Here is a 21386-nt window from a genome sequence, read left to right as displayed (position 1 = left end):
AGCACGGCGCCATCTAGTGTGGCTTTAAAGACCTGCGTTAGAGCTCAGACTGAAACAGGACAGGACACGATTCAAAACAACTTTTTGGATCATTTTATTACTTTTTTTGGACAAATATATATGAAGATTTTCCTATAAAGGAAACATTATTCTCAGAGAAACGTTACAGCAAATTCATTCCTGCGAGGAGAGGAAGGATTAGACCGCGCTAACCGCGTCTATGGGTGCCCAGGATAGATGGGGGTGCAGGTTTATGATTAGTATCAGCTCATAACAGGGAAGGAGAAATCAATCTGGCTGTTCAGGAAACAAAACCTGTGGGACATTTAAAACATGATCATGAAACACTGAGAAAACTAGGGTCTCATCAAGGCACACTAAAGCATCGACAACCGTCATCGGGCGTTTTCTTCTCGTTTCAGCCTCGACGTTGGTCCCCTTGGGCAGTTTAACTGTACAAACTACATGATCAGAAAAAGGAAAACAAAACACAGAACAGGGCTTCTGTGGGAGGGCAACCTAAGGAACATCCATTAATGTACAGTAGAAGAGGGGATTCAGAAGTTCTTCAAACAGGCTGGACTCATCAGTCCTGTGACTCTAAAACACAGCCCATGTCAGCCCACGGCTTCTACAGAGGATGGAGATCTGTCAGAGACCTCTTCTCCTGCTGGAGGAACTCCTGAAGACTCCGTTTCCCCTGCTTGAAGGTGCTCTCCCGTCTTGAAAACGGTAAGATGACCTGAAGCCTGAGGAGAGTTTCGATGTTGCTAAAACTCCTGATCTGTGACGCCTTGAGCGTATCAAGCACAGTGCTGGGAAGGTAACCTGCCAGAGGATCCAACCATTTCTCCTTCCACGCCTTCATCTCAGAGTGAAGGGAGGTGTGGTCTGGCAAATCCTCCTTGTACAGACGAAACACAAGACCACTAAGAATGCTGGTTTCTACTTTGGACATTGCGTAAGGCACAATCTCCAGACATCTCAAAGTATCCAGAACCTTCTCAGAGAAGAGGTCTTCGATTTCTGCTATTGTGTGCTCAACAACCTTCATGCTAACAGATTCTTTGTAAAACTCACTCAAAGGCTCAAGAAGAGTCGAATGCAACATTGAGACATGGAGTTTGGACGCTAGAGTGACAGCTTCCTCAAACCAGGACTTGTGATGAACATCTAAATCGCTCTTGAGTTTATCGAGTGCCGCTTTGACATCAGGCAAGGTGTTCACAGACAGCAGCATGTCTAAAGGCTTACCCTGAAGAGACTGGCTCAGCCTTTTGGTTATGCTTAGGACGTTCTTTTGGACCACAGTAGAAAGGACAAACTCAAAGGTTCTGATTGAATCCAAGAAGTGAGCCGCTTGCTGCCGGTCAGAGGGACTTCCCTCCACCTTCAGCTCGTTCAAGCTGAGCATGACTGCCTCTAAAATCTCGACCATGATCTCATGCATGTCATGACTCTTCTCCCAGTTCTTTACAAGTCTGTCACTCAAGTCGCTGCCCTGTCGGTCTTCTTGTTGGAAAACATAAACAATCATTTCTTCCAGCTTATTCTGGCGTTCTGCATCCTCGGTGAGCCAGTGCAACAGTCTACCGATGAGGGCCGAGCCGTCAGCGGCCTCTGCTGCCGGGGAAGACTTGGCCAGCCATACGTTCAACGACAAAGCGGAGCTGAGCGTTCTAACAGCATGGGGGTACTTCTTAGCTATGGCTACACTCACTGCCCTCATGCAGGCTCCGACTTCACCAACGCTTAGCAGTGCCTGTCCTCTGCAGTACTCCATGTTGAGCCCCCATTTCTCAGACAGGGCTGTTTCAATTGACTCGGCAAGATCGATCAAGTCTTCAGTAAAAGGGATGAAGGCCAGGGTTTCCTCACACTGGATGTCCTCCTTGTTTAAGAATCGGATGCACAGGGGGACATAGAGCTCACCGTCAATATCTACCACCTGCTCTGTGATCACCGTGAAGAACTGAGAGTCCCACAGTTCCTTGAGGATTTCTTCGCGTAGTTGTGGCTCGTAGAATGAGACAGTTGTTCTAGGTCCTGGAGCAACTGCTGGTTTTATCTCATTTTTATTTGGTTTCACCAATCCATCTGCAAGTTCCTCTGCTTCACTGGAGCCAGACGCTCCTGTTGCTTCAGCTGGTTTTACTCCATGATCTCCTGATTTTGAAAAAGGCAAAATATTACATGATTCATAAGAAAATAGAAACGTTTATAGAAAATTCCTAGCCTAGTGGACTAGACCAAATTCTTGCTTTACAAAGTTTGGTCTAGGAACGCTCCACTGGAACCTCTGCAGCCCCTAACAGCATTCTAGCTGGCCAATCACAGCTCTCTAGAGAGGTTTCAAACACATAAAGAGCTGTGATTGGTCCATAATAGTGAGCCAATCATAGTGCTCTATCTGCTTAGTGAACAAATCACAGAGCTTTATCCGCTTTGTGGGCCAATCAGGGCACTCTATATGCCTGGTGGGTGGGATGATGCAACAGAGTGAAACAAGATGGCGACAGCTCGTTTGAAATGGCTTTTACATCAATTTTGGACTATTAGAGCTTGGGTTTCATTAGAATCAGGAGCAGACAGATGTATTTTAGTGCTTTTTTTTTTTTTATTTTAATTTTTTTTTTAGAAAAAATTATGTGTTTCTCCTTCAACTGTGGACCGCCTCATTTACAGATAGCTGCTGCGGTGAGTATGTCACATTCATTGTTCAGTAGCATGCGGAGATCATTTGAATGACAACTGTAGAACCCGCCCCACAACCGAGAGCCGTCAATGGAGCGTTGCCAGACTAAATAATACATTTATGTAGTCTGGCTTGCCAGGCTAGAAAATTCCCTCAATGCACTGATTAGAAAACTTACTTGTGTCTAACTTCAGCCGTTGCAGAGCTTCCATCACCTAAAATACAAGGATGGTAAATTTGCAGCATTAATAATTGCAGCAGCAGATTGACTGTTCAACAACAGCGTGGGCTGTGACCTACACCATGAAAATACTTGGTTCCTAATTAATAAGCAAAGACATTAAACGTCTGGGAAGTTGAGAAAGTAAAACATTTCAGGATGTTTGTGAAAATAGGGCTGCGTGGACCTACCTGGGACAGGCACGGGCTGCTCTCTGGATCAACCTCCATGCATTTGTCGATGACCTGTGGTAGCTTCTCTAGTGTTGTGCAGTGAGAGAGAAGCATAACGTGACTCACTCTGCTGCCTCTACATACAGTGTTTTTGAACAGATCCCTGATGTCATTCAGGGTGGTCTTCATCAGGTCACACTCCATACTGACACTGGGCAGGACGGCAACCAGCCTAAGCAGTAACGTAACAATTGGGTGACTCTTGGACTCAGGATGAGCAAGTGCTTCTGCAATGGATGTTGGAGGAGCAACATCCTGGTATTTCTCTCTCCAGACAGACGCCCAGGTGGTAATTTCCTGCTCTGCTGCATCAGGCTCAGGAAGGTCTGTAAGGTATAAACTGAAGGGCTTGTCTGTGGACTCTGGCAGTATGGGCTGTGGGTTGCATGAAGGCAGCAATGCCAGGACTGACAGACCCTTGAGGTGACTGTCTGAGAAGCAATATTTCATTTCATCAACAAGACTTTTGAGAAGTGGAATGCTAAGATTTTCCCTGTAGTAAATCTCAGGAGAATCATAGCTGCCTGCTTCCTCTGAGAAGCACACTTGTTCAGGAGCAATCTTGGTGGCGAGCTGGAACGCCTGTTCAAACCAGGTAGAGTGCACAGTGTTCACGTTCTCCAACATCTTCTCTAAGGTCTCCATGATCGAAGGGATTTTCTCAATCTCACAGAGAATGTCAGCAGGGTTTCCACAGCGGAAAACGGTGCTGCAGTTACGGAGAGGAGAACAGGCATTCCTCAGAATCACCAAGGTGACAATGAAGTCCATGTTCCTCAGGGCAGTAGAAAGAACTTGTGCATGCACTGATTTGGCTCCTGTGTCACTAGAGCTAACAGCATCCAGGCAGGACAGAACACCATCTAGTGTGTCAGCCAGGATGTCAAAGAAGTCCTCTCTCTTTTTCCACTTTGAGCAGCACGTCTCTGGGAATTCCTCTAAAGCCTCTCTTGGCACATTCAAAAGCCCGTCAACAGCTTGTGCCAGCTGTTCCTCTAGACAAGGAGACTCGTCAAAGAACAGCAGCAAATCTTCTGTGACGTCCAACATCTTTGCCACAGAGGGGCAGGGAACGCTACTGGCCAACCAGTAGGAAAGGCCACAAGACTCGCTGGGTGTGACCACACAGAGTGGGTAGGTCTTCAGGAAATTCAGAGACATCTTCTTCAGGCTCTGAAAACCCAAACCCAAATGCATAAACGCCTGCCCTCGACACTGGGACATGGGTAAGCCCCAGTCCTCTGTAAGAGTCTTTGCAAGGTTACTTGCTTGCCTATCAACATTATAGTTTTCATCGAAGGGTAAAAAACCCATGAGCTCTACCTTCGGAGCAGATTCCCCAACGTACCGAACAAAAACAGGAAGGTGGGTCTGATCGGAGACTCTGACAGGTTTATCCGTGATAAGAGAGAAAAACGGAGATTCCTGTATTTCCTTAAGGATGACATCTCTGATTCCATTTATGAGAAGGTTCACCATTTCATCATCGCTAATGGGTGGGACTGATCTACTTTCATTCGCAAACCAGTGACACAACTTGAGCTCCTGAACATGTGTCTCTCTGTCTTCCTCCGAGAGGTCACTGAGGCTCATATTCTTCTTTCCCAGCAGCGCAGCCAGCCTAAAAACCGTAGCAAGACTTTGGCGGTTGTTTCCTACAGGCCCATCCTCGTCTGCTGTTTTCATGTCTTCATCCTGCAACCTTTCAGGAGATTGCAGAATTTTGGGCTCCTCAATATCAACTTTGACACAGACAACTAAATTAATCAAAGAAAAACAAATAATTAGAACCTTCATACTGCAGCTGAAAAGACAAAAATGTAGTCCAATTTCCAGAACTTACTTTCCATATTATTTTCGGAGTTCCTGGCGAGACTCTTTGATTCCTTATCCTGTAAGAATAGCAGAAAGATACTGTTACAGCATCAAAGAAAATCTGCACCTTCCCCAACAGCAAGCCATGGATGACCCAAGACGTCAGACCCGTGACAAAGCTTTCAGGTCTGGCGAGGCTCAACAACACAGCACTGCCAGGTCAGAGCTGAAGAGGGGCATCAGAGAGGGCCAAGGTGGCTTACAGAAGAAGGATTGAGAAGCACTTTGACAACTCAGATTCACGACAAGCATGGCAAGGGATACGGCACATCACAAATCAGATCAGTGCAAACTCAACACCCAACAATGCCAGACTGGCTGAAGAGCCCAACCGATTCTATGGCCACCATCAGACGACGACTGCTGGAACCATGACTCCAGCACCTAGCCTAGTGAACTACACCAAATTCTTGCAAAGTTTGGTCCATTGGGACCTCCACAGCCCCTAGCAGCATTCTGGCTGGCCAATCACAGCTCACTACAAGGGTTTCAAACCCACAGAGCGCTGTGATTGGTCCACAATGGTGGGTTAATCACAATGCTCTATCTGCATTGAGGACCAATCACAGCACTTTATCTGCTTTGTGGCTTATTCAGGGCCCTCTGGGCAGGATGACGCAACAGAGAAGAACAAGGTGGCGACAGATCAGTTTTGGACTCTTTGGACTTGAGCTTTATTAGAATCAGGAGAAGATAGATGTATTTAGTCCTTTATTTAGAAAAAAATCATGTATTTTCGTCTTCTTCAACAGCGGACTGCCTCGTTTACGACATCTGTTGCAGTGAGAATGTCACGTTGTTCATTGTCCAGTAGCATGCGGAAATCGTTTGAAAGACAATGTTAGAACCCGCCCCACAAGAGTCGCCAATGGAGCATTTATTTAGTCTGGCTTGCCAGATTATCCAGCTCCAGCTCCAACACCAACAGCCAGGTGCTTAGCCGGCAGACCGCTGAGGTAACACATACACTCAAAAGGTGTTAACACGAGGAAAGCAGCTGGTCCAGGTGGCATTTCAGGAAGGGTGCTACATGACTATACAGCGGAGCTGGGTGAGGTCCTCAAAGACATCTTCAACATGTCTCTGTCCCCACCTGTCTATAAACGTCCACAATAGTACCAATACCGAAAAAGTCAATCATAACAAGCCACACAGACAACAGGCTTGTAGCAGATATTGCGATTTCAGTTCAATTCACGATGTTCTTCAAACAAAGGTCCAACACTAGCCTGCCAAGCCATCCTGTATATTAAGTGAAAAGATGGTCTGGACTCTAATCTAGTACAACAAATCATTCACATTAATATTTACTATCTAATCATACAATAAAAACAGTTGAAGCTATTCATATTTTCTACCATTATTATGTTTTTATTATTTTATGTGCGTGTGAAGAACTAGTGATGTTTATCCAGAGGTGCTTTATAAAAACATGTTCTTGTTCTACTCCAACAATGCATGAGGAAATCTGAAGGTAGAAACAGCTTTCAGATGTATTAAATAACAAAACATCACACAGTTTTCCTGCATTACCAAGGCAGGCTTCTGCACGTTTTTCTAAGCCGTCTGATAGTTTTTCCTCACTAAAACTCTGATATAAAGCCTAGTTTATGGTGCGGGCAGCTCCGTGAGACTCACGCATTGAAAGAGACGCTCTGACATGTTAGCTTGTTTGAGTTAACATGTGTGTAACCCTTGTTTCAGGTATTAATCATACAAGACTGGAATAAACAATAACAAATGATCTGGGCCTGGGCTCGTGATAATGAGTTACAGCTTTGTATCCTATTTTATGCCACCGATGTTCTTTACCCAGGAATATTGTGGCCTATTTTAACAAGGACCACAACTGTATTGAATATTCTAATTTTTTACAAATATTTATTTATAAACAGGAAATAAAATTTAAAGGGTTCTTAAAACAAAATAACACAAAATGACATCCAGTTCAGTACTTGTGTGAATAGAGAATTTTCCTAAATTAAACAATTTCATGACCAAAACTTGGCATTTCATTTCCATACCAAATATTTCTATTAAAATGAATTTTGAACTCACACTATCCTCGTGGGCCTACACACACACTCTCTCTCTCTCTCACACACACAACACCTCTTAAACTAAACCTCCCTCCGTTGCAGGCCTGTTTGTTGAAAATTGAGTGTGGAGGGGCCTAAAAACTAATGGCCACTTCACTCAGGAACTGAGCATAAAACAAAAGCACGTGCATAAAAGGTGACTGTACTCACAAAGTCCAGGGTTATTGCAGCATGGGGAAAGGGAATTTTGGATGGGCTGTTCTAGGGCTGCTCAATTAATCGAATTTTAATCCCAATTACGACCTGAGTTTTGAACGATTATAAAAACAAAACAAGCCGATTATTTGCTCCTCCCACTTGTGCTGCCCTGAGTTGCAAATGAAGCGCTCCTCCCACAGTGTTGCCAACTTAGCGACTTTGACGCCATTTCTAGCAGCTTTTCAGACCCCCTTCTTGACATTTTAAATCTTAAAAGTACCTAGCGAACACCTCAGAAACATCTCTGGTAACCCTTAGCTACTTTCTGGATAACTGTCGTTGACATTTCCTGCAGGTTAGCTTAAAAACTCCGACTAAGCTCGGACCGATCTTCAGGACATTAGGAAAGGGAATGATGTAGTGATGTATCTAGATTTGTGTGCATGTGTGTGTCTAGATTTGTGTGCACGCATCTAGATTTGTGTTTGCGTAACTTACGATTTGTGTGTGTGTGTATCTAAATTTGTGTGTGCATCTAAATTTGTGTGTATGTGTGTATCTAGATTTGTGTGTGTGCATCTAGATTTTTGTTTGTGTAACTTACGATTTGTGTGTGTGTGTATCTAGATTTGTGTGCATGTATCTAGATTTGTGTGCATGTATCTAGATTTGTGTGCGTGCACCTAGATTTGTGTTTGCGTAACTTACGATTTGTGTGTGTGTGTGTGGGTGTATGTGTGTATCTAGATTTGTGTGTGTGCATCTAGATTAGTGTTTGCGTAACTAAAGATTTGTGTGCATGTGTGTATCTAGATTTGTGTGTGTGTATCTAGATTTGTGTGTGTGTATCTAGATTTGTGTTTGCGTAACTTGTGTGTGGGTATCTAGATTTGTGTGTGTGTGTGTGTATCTAGATTTGTCTGTGGGCATCTAAATTTGTGTGTGCATCTAGATTTGTGTTTGCGTAACTAAAGATTTGTGTGCATGTATGTATCTAGATTTGTGTGTGTGTATCTAGATTTGTGTCTGCGTAACTTAAGATTTGTGTTTGGGTATCTAGATTTGTGTGCATGTGTGTATCTATATTTGTGTGCATGTGTGTACCAATATTTGTGTGTGTGTGTGTGTGTGTGTGTGTGTGTGTGTGTGTGTCTAGAATTGTGTGTGTGTATCTAGATTTGTGTTTGCGTAACTTGTGTGTGTGTGTATCTAGATTTGTGTGTGTGTATCTAGATTTGTGTGTGTGTATCTAGATTTGTGTTTGCGTAACTTGTGTGTGTGTATCTAGATTTGTGTCTGCGTAACTTAAGATTTGTGTTTGGGTATCTAGATTTGTGTGCATGTGTGTATCTATATTTGTGTGCATGTGTGTACCAATATTTGTGTGTGTGTGTGTGTGTGTGTGTGTGTGTGTGTGTGTGTGTGTGTCTAGAATTGTGTGCATGTATGTTTCTATATTTGTGTGTGTGTATCTAGATTTGTGTGTGTGCATCTAGATTTGTGTGTGCATCTAGATTTGTGTTTGCGTAACTTAAGATTTGTGTGTGTATCTAGATTTGTGAGCATGTGTGTATCTATATTTGTGTGCGTGTGTGTACCAATATTTGTGTGTGTGTGTGTGTGTCTAGAATTGTGTGCATGTATGTATCTATATTTGTGTGTGTGTATCTAGATTTGTGTCTTCTAACTTAAGATTTGTGTTTGGGTATCTAGATTTGTGTGCATGTGTGTATCTATATTTGTGTGCGTGTGTGTACCAATATTTGTGTGTGTGTGTGTGTGTGTGTGTCTAGAATTGTGTGCATGTATGTATCTATATTTGTGTGTGTGTATCTAGATTTGTCTGTGGACATCTAAATTTGTGTGTGCATCTAGATTTGTGTTTGCGTAACTAAAGATTTGTGTGCATGTATGTATCTAGATTTGTGTGTGTGTGTGTATCTAGATTTGTGTGTGTGCATCTAGATTTGTGTTTGGGTATCTATATTTGTGTGCATGTGTGTATCTATATTTGTGTGCATGTGTGTACCAATATTTGTGTGTGCATCTAGATTTGTGTTTGGGTATCTATATTTGTGTGCATGTGTGTATCTATATTTGTGTGCATGTGTGTACCAATATTTGTGTGTGCATCTAGATTTGTGTTTGGGTATCTATATTTGTGTGCTTGTGTGTATCTATATTTGTGTGCATGTGTGTACCAATATTTGTGTGTGTGTATATAGAATTGTGTGCATGTATCTAGAATTGTGTGTATCTAGATTTGTGTGTGTGTATCTAGACTTGTGTGTGTGTATCTAGATTTGTGTTTGCGTAACTAAAGATCAGTGTGCGTGTAGATAGATCTAAGCAAGTGTAACTCTTTATTTGTAACTTGTGTTTACATTTTCGTGTCTAACTTCAACTCCTGCACACACAAATCACCTGGTCCCCATGGACAAACTATATAACACAGATCAGTTTACAAGTACAAAAATCCTTTTGAGACTCTTTTCTCACCTGACTGATTTGTGCGTACATGGTGCATTTGAATGCTGGGTGGAGGTGGGAAATTTGAACATCCTTTGGAGTTAGCCTCAATTTATGTTGAAGGGACAAATATGTTTTTTTGTGGAAAAATATAGAATCTCAGGATCTTGTAGTTATAGATAACAGACTTACATTTGACTTTTAATAATCCAAAAGTGTTTATTTAGGCATTTGTGTTTATGAGCCATGAAGAATGTAGTCAAAGGGTTATAGAAAATGACCACTAGATGGCAGAGTAGCTTTCTGACTGGAAAAAGCAGTCTTCAAACCGGGAGAAGGCATACAAGAAGATGGTGCGGCATTCTGGTGATCTTTCCTCTGAAGTCTTTAAAATTATGGAAACGCTATGTTTCTCCGCAGAAGTGTGTGTGTGTGTGTGTGTGTCAGTGTCTTTGCTTCCCACACTCGCTCCAAAGGGATTAGCAGGGCTGACACGCATTTACCCGTCAGAGGTGAGGGGCTCATGTGGCAATATTACTACAAGGCTAAGAGCATCAGAATCGAGTCTTATCACCTTTCCCCTTTGCTCCTTGCCGCATTTACGAGACCCACAAAGTCGGATTTATCACTCCGTAATGTCGCGATGGTCTGTCTTATAAAACAGGCTTTAATATTTCAGTTTGTAGTTTAGGCTTGTCTAATTACAAGTTTACATCTATACTTTTACATTTTTGCACTTTAAACTGGCTCTGTGTGTGTGTGTGTGTGTGTGTGTGTGTGTGTGTGTGTGTGTGTGTGTGTGTGTGTGTGTGTGTGCGTGCTTTTATTTTAGCCTGTTTTTATTTTACTCATATTTTACTACCTTTCACGTGAGCTGTCTTTAGCGAGTCATTTTCGTTGTACACCTGTGCAATGACAATATTGAATAAGCTTAAACAACCCTGACGTTTCTACGAATCAAAGAAAAATAAGAACAAAACACAATCAATTCTGTTAAAAAACCCAAAGAACATACCAGACAGATACCCTCCAGGGCTTGCGGAGTCACCTTCAGACACTGGGTCACCATGCGGTCCAAGTCTCTACTGAAATCTGTGCTCACATGCAGCATGGTCAAACATGGAGATCTGTCTCTGGGATTTGTGTTTCTAAGGTAGTCTTGGAACTTTTTTTGGCGCATGACAACACCACAGTCCTCCAGTTTGGTGCTGGGGAGCACCGACATGATTCTTAGCAGAGCATTGATGTTTCCAAAGTACTGCATGAGCGGCAAACGCAGCGTGTGAAATATGGAGCTCGGAATAGTCACTGAAGCCACTTTCGTCTTCCAGGTCACTCTCCAACAACACAGCTCTGTAAAGAAGTTTTCGGCATCGGGAAGGTCACTGCTGTAGAGGGGGGGCTTGGACTTCAAGCTCTCAAACATGTAACTCACTGTGATTGAGCATGGAACCAGGGACAGGAAGTTCAGAGCTTCCTTGTGGTCCTCTGAGAAATGGTCCTTCACTTCACTGATGAGGTTGTCTACAAGGGGGACACTCAAGCAGTCTTTGTAAAAGGTGACTGGCTTGATCATGCCATCTTTTGGGACAGCATTTTCAGGCACTTCAATCTGCACTCGAAGACACTGGGCAATCGCACAGGCCTCGTCAAACCAGTTCTGATGAAATACCTTCATGTTTGTTTTCACCCTGTTAAGAGTTGCCACTATACCACTGATTTGGCAAAGCTGGGATGCAACACTGAACTGGTCCTTCTGAATACCTGCGCTAAGTTCTCTGGTGAAGGACGATGCATTCTTCAACACCACCATGGCCATGATGAAATCAAACTCCATCACTTTGTGGAGAAGGACTGCTGCTTGTTCAGACACAAAAGCCTTCCACCTCTGTGGGTTGTTTTTGATTTTTTCTAGACATTCGACCAGCGGCTCAAGCATTTGCACAAACACCTCATAAGAGTCATGCTTCTCTTGCCAAGTGGTACAAAAGGTCCCTTGTAACTCCTGGACCTTTTCGTAACTTTCTCTAAGACCATAGGCTATCACATGATCAAGCTGTTTTCCTCTAGCACTACTGGCGCCAAAAAACATCAAGATCTCTTCAAATGTTTCTATGGCCCTTTTAACTGCAGGCACTGGGATAGATTTTGACCACCAGGTGTTGAAAGAGTAAGAAGAACAGTGTGTGCAAATAGCGAGAGGATACTTCTCCTGGACTTTGCAGGCAAAAGCTTTAAGCTTGTAGGAGACATCTCCAGAGCCAAGGTAAGCCTGGCCTCGACAGTTTTTTAAATCAAGACGCCACTCCACTGTTATTTTCTCAAGAAGAGTTTGTATCAACGCATCGCATTCCAGATTTGCCTCAACAAACCCTATCAACTCTAACCGCATAACATCAAAACTGTCCACAAATCTGAGGAAGATTGGGAGATAGTCTCTTTCTCCAAGTTTCACAACACGATCAATAATCAGAGAAAAGAACGAGCTCCCCACTTCCATGAGGATCCCCTCCTTGACAGCACTCTCACAAATAGTGAGGACTTCATTCATTTGAGACTTGGTCACATACTCCACTTCTCCATCCTGGGCAGGACAAGCCTCGCTATCTAGCTTGCTTTGACTGCTGCAGGCGGCCACCACAGCAGCCTGCAAAGCAGATTTAATAGCTTCTCGATCAGTCTCCGCACATTTCATCTCCACAAGTCTTTCAGCATCCATCTCTAGATTAATTAGCTGCAGTTCTTCTTCCGTATCCTTTTCTGCATGGTTTCCGTGGGCCACAACTGAAACACAAGGTGGGATTACTCTTTAGTGCTATTGTGAGAAAAAGCATAGTAAAGAGCCGTGTTTTTACTGTGACCATTTAGGTTAAAAAGCTATCTCACCTTGTGGGGGCTTGTCTGTGGAACTGTCATCCTGTGAAACAGTCACTCAGTTAGACATTGGTTCAGAATGAACCGAGTTGTGAATCCAAACTCACTCTGTAAACGTTTACTCACCACTTGCAGCATCTGCAGAATTTCTGGATGCTTCTGGACATAGGTCTCCACCATGTTTTCAACGTTAAAGTGCACATCCTGATTCACATACACAAACGCCATGTTGCATTGTCTTTGGTCCTTTGATGTGTCAGTCAGATAAGAATGGCACCGCTCCAGCACCATGTGGTATTGGCCGTAGACGTCCGCCTCTGCGTTGACACACGGAACTGTCCCCAACACCCTCAGCAAGCTCTGCACATTTGGGTAAAATCCGATGTCTGGGATCTTGAGAGTAGCGAACACTGTGGTCGGGAGGATTCTGCGCTTGCTTGCATGCCTCCACTTCACCTCCCAACAGCCGAGCTCCTCGTAGAAGGTGTCTGGGCGTGCCAGGTTGTTCAGGTTGGCGTCTGCTACTTTATCTCTGCGAATGCTAAAATTGTGGTCAGCCATGTAAGATGGCACTAATGAGAGCCAGCGGAGAATCCTCACCATTTCGATGCTGAAAACCCTCTTCACTTCTGCTACAAGGTACTGCAGGATGGGCCGACTCATAGTTTCTCTGTAGAAGTCCTCCAGGGGAGTCTCACTTGTGTCTGCTTGGGCCATCTCGGGTTTGGTGACCTCCACTCCGAGTTTTTTGGCTCGACCAACAGCCTCGGAGAACCATTTACGGTGAAATATTGCAAGTTCCTGTTGGTATTTGCTGATGAGCTTTAAGGCATTGGATATTGTGTACTGCAGAGTACTGCTGATGCTTATGATTCCCCTGAGACTTGAGTTAAGTATACTCACACAACAGAGGGTGTTCTTCAGAACAACAAGTGTCATGATGAAGTTAAAATTCTTTAACACGGGCTTGAGCTTGGCCATCTGTTCAGCGGTATCTTCATCCACTTTTGAAATGATCTCATTGATACAGTTGAGAAATGGCTCAAGAATCTCTAGCATGGTTTGGAAGGCATCTGTGCCACGTTCCCAATTCCCAGTGATGGCTGCTTTGATGCGGTCTACTTCCCCTTTTATATGGCTGTACGCCAGCTGAATTTTTCCTTCCAACCGCCTGCTCAGCTCTGGGGTTCTCCTGAGTAATGAAGCCACCTCTTCTACAGTGTCTGCCACCTTCTGGATGGAGGGCACAGGCATGCAGCGAATGATCCATATGTTAAATGCATATGGATCGCTTGGTGACAAGACTACTTGCGGAAATTCCTGCAGGATTCTGCAGGTGACATCTCTCATTTTCTGGCACATGCTGCCTGTAATGAGATAGGTGAGTCCTCTGCAGTGCTCCATCCTCAGCCCCCACTTATTTCGCAGCTCTGAGAGGAGCATATAAAACATGCTCTCTGCATCCAGGTCACATGGTAAAAAGCCTATCAGGTGCTTCTGTGGGAATCCGGCAATGGTGACGGATCGGATGAAAACTGGGATCTGATCCTTGCCCTCTATGCTCGTTACATCCTGAAGCAGAATAGAGAAGAACCGGGCCAGTCTCAGGCTGTTTTGGATCTCCTCCCGCATGAAGTGTTCGCTGAACTGAAGGACTTCTTTCTTGTCTATTTGTTCCAGACAAACTCGACTGAGCGCTTGCTGGCCGTTTGCACCAGCAATTGGCTGGTCAGAACTGATGTTGGCTCCGTTGATGCTGAATCCTGTCAGAGCCAGGATCTCTTTGAAATAAATCTTTAGAGTCTCTTTTGCTTTAGAGATGGCTACATCCTCCTGGGTTTGGTTTTCTTGCTGCAGTTCACCCCCTGCAGTGTTTAGTTTTGCTCCCTCTTCATCCTCATCTTTTTCCTCCTTCACGTGTGCTGGTGTATTTTCTGATGTGAAAAAACAGTTATGACTGGGGGGGTGATTCATTTTAGAGTTAGCTAAACACTCGCGTGGTGGGTTTTATGAGTGAACGAAACCAGTTCCCATACCTTTTGTTTTCTTCACAGCAGATGCTTCTTCTTCTGACTGAATAGACAGAGAGAGGTGCTGATTATTCAGATGGTTTTCCTAGCGGGTCTGACATTAAACAGAAATAAATACTCACCGACTCTGCGGCTCGTTTTCTGTTCCCAACAGACTGTTGGTTCACGGACATTGTCACATTAAATATAGTGGGAACAGCATCTTCTGTCAACACACAGCTGGATGCAGACTAAAAACAAAACCATAGCACACGTTAAAACCCTTGGGCTAGGAGGTTTGTGATCAAAATTTCCTAAAGGAAAAATAAAATCCGCCAAACCTGTCTGATAAAGGGTGAACAGTTACATTATTTGCATGTTAAAAGAACTCAGAGAAGTTATTTTAACATTTCTTCAGCCAAAACCTGCTAGTTAGATTTGGTGACATCACAGTTTATCTGGGAATGCAACTAAAATAATAAAATACACACATTTGAGACAGAAATTAAGAATTAGGCACACATCTTCCGAGTAGATGAGATCTGTTCTGACCGGACTGACCGAGTGAGTGTGTGTGTGTCCTTCCTTTCTAGCTGAATTTGTACATGCCTACAGCAGTGATGTCTCATTTCCCAGTAAAACAGGTTTTGTGAAAAACTTTCTTCATATGAATCGTTATGAAAGCACAAAGCCAGGTTTAGCGGTCTCCTTTTTGTGGGACCGCTGTGGTCCAGCACCAGAACCAAACCTGTAAGACTTCTTCAGGAAAATTGCTTTTATCGTGTGATTTTCAAATCCCAGATCAGAATCGGGTGGGAAAGATTGGATTTTACTTTATAAAACAACAAACATGATCTTTTAAATTCACCCTGAGGAAGAGACTTTCAAACAGAATAGCAATGGCTTAGTTTAAAGCTCAAGTCCTGCTACACCAATACTCCTTTTCATGGACAAAAACAACATCGTAAGGTCAACATCATGGTGTCTGAATTCAGACACCACAACATGCAGCTGTTATGGACAGGCATCACTCAATACAGCCGCATGATGATGATGTAAACCAATAAAAAAATGAGCTACGATGCATGCTACTTTAAAATATATTCATAATAATAAAAACATCATTTTTACCAATGTACTTCCTGAATAAGTGATGTTTCTGGCAGGTAAACTAAGGAAACGAGATAATACAGAAAGAAAGACCTAAATAACAAAAAGTTAAAGGACAACTTGGACGTGTTCCCTTTCTTCTTATGTTAATGCTTTGCTGAAATATCAGATCAGGACTCTGTATCAGCAGATACTCAAAATCAAATGACTCGGATTAGGAGCAAAAAATGCGATCAGAACATCCCGACGTTAAGCTTTGCAGTGATGTTGCAAAGATCTCGCCTCTGACTGGCTAACACTCTACCACTGTGTACGACATAGCTCCCAATCGACAACTTGGTAGGGTGATGGTTCTGTGTCAGAGCTCTGGTAGCGGGTTCTGGACGGCTCAGGATTTAACGTACCTAAATAGTTTCCATATTGATGAAACGAGTGATCTACACCTTTAAAGATGAAACAAGCAGCTGTTCTGGGTGTTCTCACTGCTCTGAGGTCAGCTGCTGACTCTCGTAAAATGTAAAGCACCACTCTGGATGTTACTTATGCGTGAGCCTGCTAACCAGCCTGCTGTTTTACTTCCATCTGGTGATTGTGGCAGCAATGAGATGATGATAAAAACAGATTTAATTCTATCTAATGGAATTAAAACTGTGGAATAATGTCTAGTTCTCTTCTGTTCTTACCTGGTGGGAAATCATGGAGGGCTCAAAGTGTTTAGCACAAAGTCTGTAAAGCTTGTGCAACTGCTCTGGAGGCTGAGATGCCAAATCCTGGCGATGACAGTTGTTCAGCCATTGCTTACAGCTGAAAAAAAAAAGAGGATATCAGGGATCTCTACATTAAATTTAAAGGAGCATTATGGAAGTTTGACAGCCAAAACATGTTTAGAAATAATAAATTTCTTCTTCATACGTTCTCCTGCAATGCCCTTGTCCTGCAGAATGAGCCCTGGCATTTTTACTGTGATTGCCTGTTTTTCTGTAAAATCACAGAAAAAGAGAGCTGCTCGGGTCGAGCAGGCTGCTTCATGCGCGTTCACGCTCAGGCATAGCCCGTAGCATTTGCTATCCGTAGCTTTAGCAGCAGAGAGAGAGGCAGTGCCACTTTGTCGCTGTTCCTAACGCCTAGTGACAAAGCTAGCTACATTTCTGAGGACCCTTAGCTACTTTCTGTAGAACTTTCTTCTAGATATTTCCTGCAAGTTAGCAACAAAATAGCCATTTTCGCCCCAAACCATTCTTTGAACGTTGTTTCAGCTGTCATCAAGGATATAAATGTTACAGATAAAAAATATGTCACTGGCGCTTTAGCTCACCTAGTAAAACGTCGGACTCTCGTGCAGAAGACCTGGGTTTGATTCTGGATGTGAACATAGTTTATTTAGAGTTTATTTTTACATTAATGATATATTTTTTTACAGTAAGATGCCCACATTTTTATTTGAGACTCGCCGAACGGCATTGAATTCACAGATAAAAAAGATGTGGGTTCAACTTTCATTTTGGAACAATTTTTCAAGCAAGGGAAGGGAATGATCTGAGCATGCAGGAGGACTGACCCATCATAAACCTTTGTCGGCTGTGCTGAGGAGAAAGGTACAGAACCAAATTATTTAATTAATTAGCTGCACGTTCTCCTGTCCTCTGTCCTCCGGGCCACACACACACACACACACACACACACACACACTGGACTGTCTCAGCTGTTATTGTAGTTAAGGAGTGTGCACGTACAGCATGCGCGCCTCGTGCACAAGCCTACTATTGAAGCTGCCGTTACGCTTTTGGCCTGAGGGGGCAATCGCAAGCATTAAAATTCAAAAGTCCAAAAAGTCTCTTTAAGACTTATTGCAATAAACTAATAAACTAACCAACAATTAAACACTTCCACTTCATCAATTGGTGAGATACGTCACATCCGGGACAGCAAGGCTGTAGCAACGGTACTGGGGATGCTCCGATAATGTCATTTTTAAAGGATCGGGTTCAGGAGAAATAAATTTAACCATTTTAACCTTTCTAAACAAGACATGACATTTTTTATTCATCCTGAGATAGCAATTTTCAAATGGAATAACAATGGCTTAGTTTGCCATCATATCACCCCCGTCCTCGCCAGTCTACACTGGATACCAGTGCATTACAGGATTAACATACAAACATACACGTTTGTAGCTGTATAAAGCAATAATTTATCAGCATGCAGTATTTATATAGTTGATACAATTCAGATCATCTTCAAAACTACTTCCCATGCCCAGGGGCGTAGCTAAGCATTTTGGGGGCTGAGGCAAAATAGACCCCTGCCAGGTATTTAAGTTGAAGTGCTATCTGTTTTTATATTAAACTTTTTATATTTGCAATAAAGTCCAAAAGTGAAGAATTGATGTTATTTATTACTTGATTGTTCAAGCTACCTCACAGAAGTGATTTGTTGTTAAAAATTAAAATAAAAAGGTAAATAAAAAATAAGGAACATTCTGGAACTGTTTCTTCCTTTTCTTCCTTTTTTTAATGTATCGAAAGTATGGATCGGGACTCGGTATCGGCAGATATTCAAAATCAAATGACTCGGACTCTAGGGCAGAAAAACCTGATTGGAACATCCCTAGGCTTAAGCCACTGATCCTGTGCTAGCCAGGGAAGTCAAGCAGACCTGGGACTAGCTTCCGGGAGAGGCGCAGGGCCTGATGACGAGACTAGTTTCCACTGACGCGTTACAGGATTTTCAAAGGAAAATTCCAAATTTGCAGCTGAAACAGGAAAATGCATGAATGCAGCCAAAAGCGTTGTTTCCCATGGGGAGATAATATCACATGGTAAAACTCAGGATTTTCCATGACATGGCCCCTTTGAGCTCATTTGTTTTCTGCAGTAGGCCACCTATTCCAAAGCGCAGGTAAAACACTGGCGCGTGCGTCCACCTCGGAGAAAAACGGAGTTAAATCCTGATGATGACTAAAATAACTGCGATGATGGTTTGATGCTTCCTCTTAAACGATCTCACTGATCAGCTGAACCCCTGAATGAGTAAATCAGGCTGTAGAGGCTTCAGTCCAACACACACAGGCCAGGCAGGCACAATCCTAACAAGTTCACTACAACAGTTTCCTGCTGATCTGACGTTCCGCCGACCCGTCCGGAGGTAAAACACTGGCAGCGGCGGTGCTTTTTAGCGGTAACGTCTTTATCCGTGTCCCGCTCACAAACATCTGAGCGGCCGGACCCTGTGCAGCGGGTTCCGGTGTTAAGTCTGAACCAGGACAGCGTTTCACCTGGACTTTTCTTTCTGGAGTAACGCTGAGTCTGCGCCATTTTCCACTGAGTTTGGTCTCACGAAGCTAACGCTAGTGCTAACATTAGCGAGCTAACACTTTGTGTTTGCAGGCTGCGCGGCTCCTGTCTCACACACACACACACACACCGTCTGATGTGTTAAGCCAGAATCTTACCGCTCCGGATCCAGAGGGAAGCTGAAGAGCTGAGCGCTGGGCTCGGATTGCCGTAGCTGGTAATCACAGTTCGCTGCAGCGCAGCAGTCAGTCATTTTGGACTAAAGGAAGTTAGCTATCTTAGCTCGCTGTTGCAAGCAGGCGAGCCTACTGTAAGCAAACTGCGTGCACAGTCATACTTTGGACAAAACCTGCAACAGATACAGAAAAGCGTTGATTTAACTGTCTTCTGACACCCCTCTGGGAAACTAGGCAACAACTATTGCCATGCTTTCCAAAGTTGGGGTTGAGGCAAAGCTAACCACTCGCCGAAAGCGTGTTATCCTACCAAGAACTGTCCATGCGTACAACATATTCACCAGCAGGGGGCAGCACGTCGTCGCTCAGTGCAGTCAAAGAGTTTGATTGTCAAGATGATTCTCTTCCCATTCTACAAGATCAATGTTTTCTTGGTTTAACAATTAACAGTTGTTGGCAGCTTTCTTTGTTTTGTGCAAAGTAAGAATTTAAAAAAAATGTATAGTAAATTGTCTTTATTTTCAGGAGTTACAAACAACCAGTCACAGGTCGTCCATAGGGGGGGGCTAGGGAGCCGCCCCGCCAGTCTCACAGGACGAAGAAGAGAATAGGAATCACTAAATATAAAATAGAAAATTAAACTAAACGATCTATACATCATACACACTGTACATGCTGTGTATAATCTGTATTCAAGTGTAATTTATCAATGTTATTTACACTTTTAACCACAGACATATACTTTTAACACGGCGGTGTTCGTCATGAGCTAGTTCTGCACAGATTGGATCGCTGGTGATCGGCGCGCAGTGCATGCCGGTTAAATTAGTGTCCAACAGTTTTTTTTTTTTGTATTGATCTTTGGGTCATTAACCGCATATGGATAAGGAACGCAGGATAAATAAACAGTGTAAACACAATAAGGAAAATAGCATCCAACGCCAGGGGTTACTGTATACAGGTTATGAATGATGTACAAGCAGGAGACAATATGAAACATACAATTCAGCATGAACTTTGGAAAGATCTGTAATTTGGAGCACAGACTTAATGTCTTAATGGCTTTGTTAATGTTTGAGGTGGAGATTGTTTTCAAATAAAGCACAACTTCTTTTTTCAAGACACAAAAAGAAGGTCTTGCGTTTAACACATTTATGGATGTGAAACCTGGTCAGCAATATGATTAGGTTAGATAGGAAAAATTCATTTTCCAATTCTTTCTGATAGTCTACAAATCCAAACACAACAGTGTGAAAATATAATGCAAAGGCCTCGTGGATATGGATGGAGCAACACCTTTGTGTTGCTCCATCGTTTGGAGTATAATGTAGGAATCTCTGGTCTGGCCTTAGACTGGTTCAGAGCTTATTTGAAGGATAGGACTGTAAGTGTAAGGATGGGTGGGTTCAGTTCTGGATTCACACACCTGCGGTGGGGGGTCCCACAGGGCTCAATATTAGGACCACTATTGTTTTTGATATACATTTTGCCACTGGGGGGACATCATGAGGAAGTATGGAATTCGATTTCATATGTATGCTGACGATTGCAACTTTACTTACCCTTGGATTATAGAAGCGGCTGTCCCATTATTACCGTAATGCGCTGTCTAACTGAAGTTAAGTCATGGATGATGGACAATTTTTTATGTCTGAATGAAAGCAAGACTGAGGCAGTGCTGTTTGGGTTACATCGTGATTTAGAGCGATCAAAACTGGATTGAATGCCTACCTACGTTCTTCGGCAGTCAACTTAGGAGTGACATTAGATAACGCTTTCACCTTTGACGCACATGTGGTTGCGGTTGTATCGTCCTCTTTTTACCACTTGCGACATCTGGCCAAAGTGAAGTCATTTTTAACTAGAAAGGACCTCGAGACTGTTGTGCATGCGTTTATCACCTCTCGTTTAGACTACTGTAACTCGGTCTTAATTGGGGTGAGACAGAGTACAGTAGCTCGTCTTCAGCTTGTGCAAAACACCGTGGCAAGATTCCTAGAAGGGAAAATGAAATATGATCATGTGACACCCATCCTGGCAGATCTGCACTGGTTACCGGTTGGTTTTAGAGTGCATTTTAAAATTCTTTTATTGGTTTTAAGGCATTGAACGGGATGGCACCAGAATATTTCTCTGACTTGTTACAGCCAAATATATACCTAGTTGTTCGCTCAGCACAGAGAGTCACCATATGC

General features: G+C 43.2%; 1 protein-coding gene across 3 annotated transcripts; it reads right to left on the bottom strand.

The window, feature by feature from the left end:
• Nucleotides 1–393: 393 nt before the first annotated feature.
• On the bottom strand, nt 394–19533 carry si:dkey-250d21.1 (uncharacterized). 3 transcript variants are annotated; one of them, XM_070555652.1, is made up of 12 exons: nt 19502–19533; nt 19174–19364; nt 16406–16526; nt 14756–14863; nt 14640–14676; nt 12730–14537; nt 12616–12646; nt 10745–12513; nt 4992–5040; nt 3107–4905; nt 2874–2910; nt 394–2166 (listed from the first exon to the last, which is right to left on the bottom strand). In XM_070555652.1, the coding sequence occupies exons 2-12, from the start codon at nt 19266–19268 to the stop codon at nt 632–634; spliced, it is 7389 nt and encodes a 2462-aa protein (XP_070411753.1). In that variant the 5' UTR covers nt 19269–19364; nt 19502–19533; the 3' UTR covers nt 394–631. The 3 variants fall into 3 exon arrangements, with proteins under 3 accessions (XP_070411753.1, XP_070411754.1, XP_015815656.1); XM_070555653.1 differs by lacking the exon at nt 19502–19533 and adding an exon at nt 17038–17081 and having other exon boundaries at nt 19174–19313; XM_015960170.3 differs by lacking the exon at nt 19502–19533 and having other exon boundaries at nt 19174–19483.
• Between the last annotated feature and the right edge of the window lie 1853 nt (nt 19534–21386).

Source organism: Nothobranchius furzeri, chromosome 10 (assembly GCF_043380555.1).
Source record: "Nothobranchius furzeri strain GRZ-AD chromosome 10, NfurGRZ-RIMD1, whole genome shotgun sequence".
NCBI classification, from domain to species: domain Eukaryota; kingdom Metazoa; phylum Chordata; class Actinopteri; order Cyprinodontiformes; family Nothobranchiidae; genus Nothobranchius; species Nothobranchius furzeri.
This window is presented reverse-complemented; position numbering and strand designations above follow the sequence as displayed.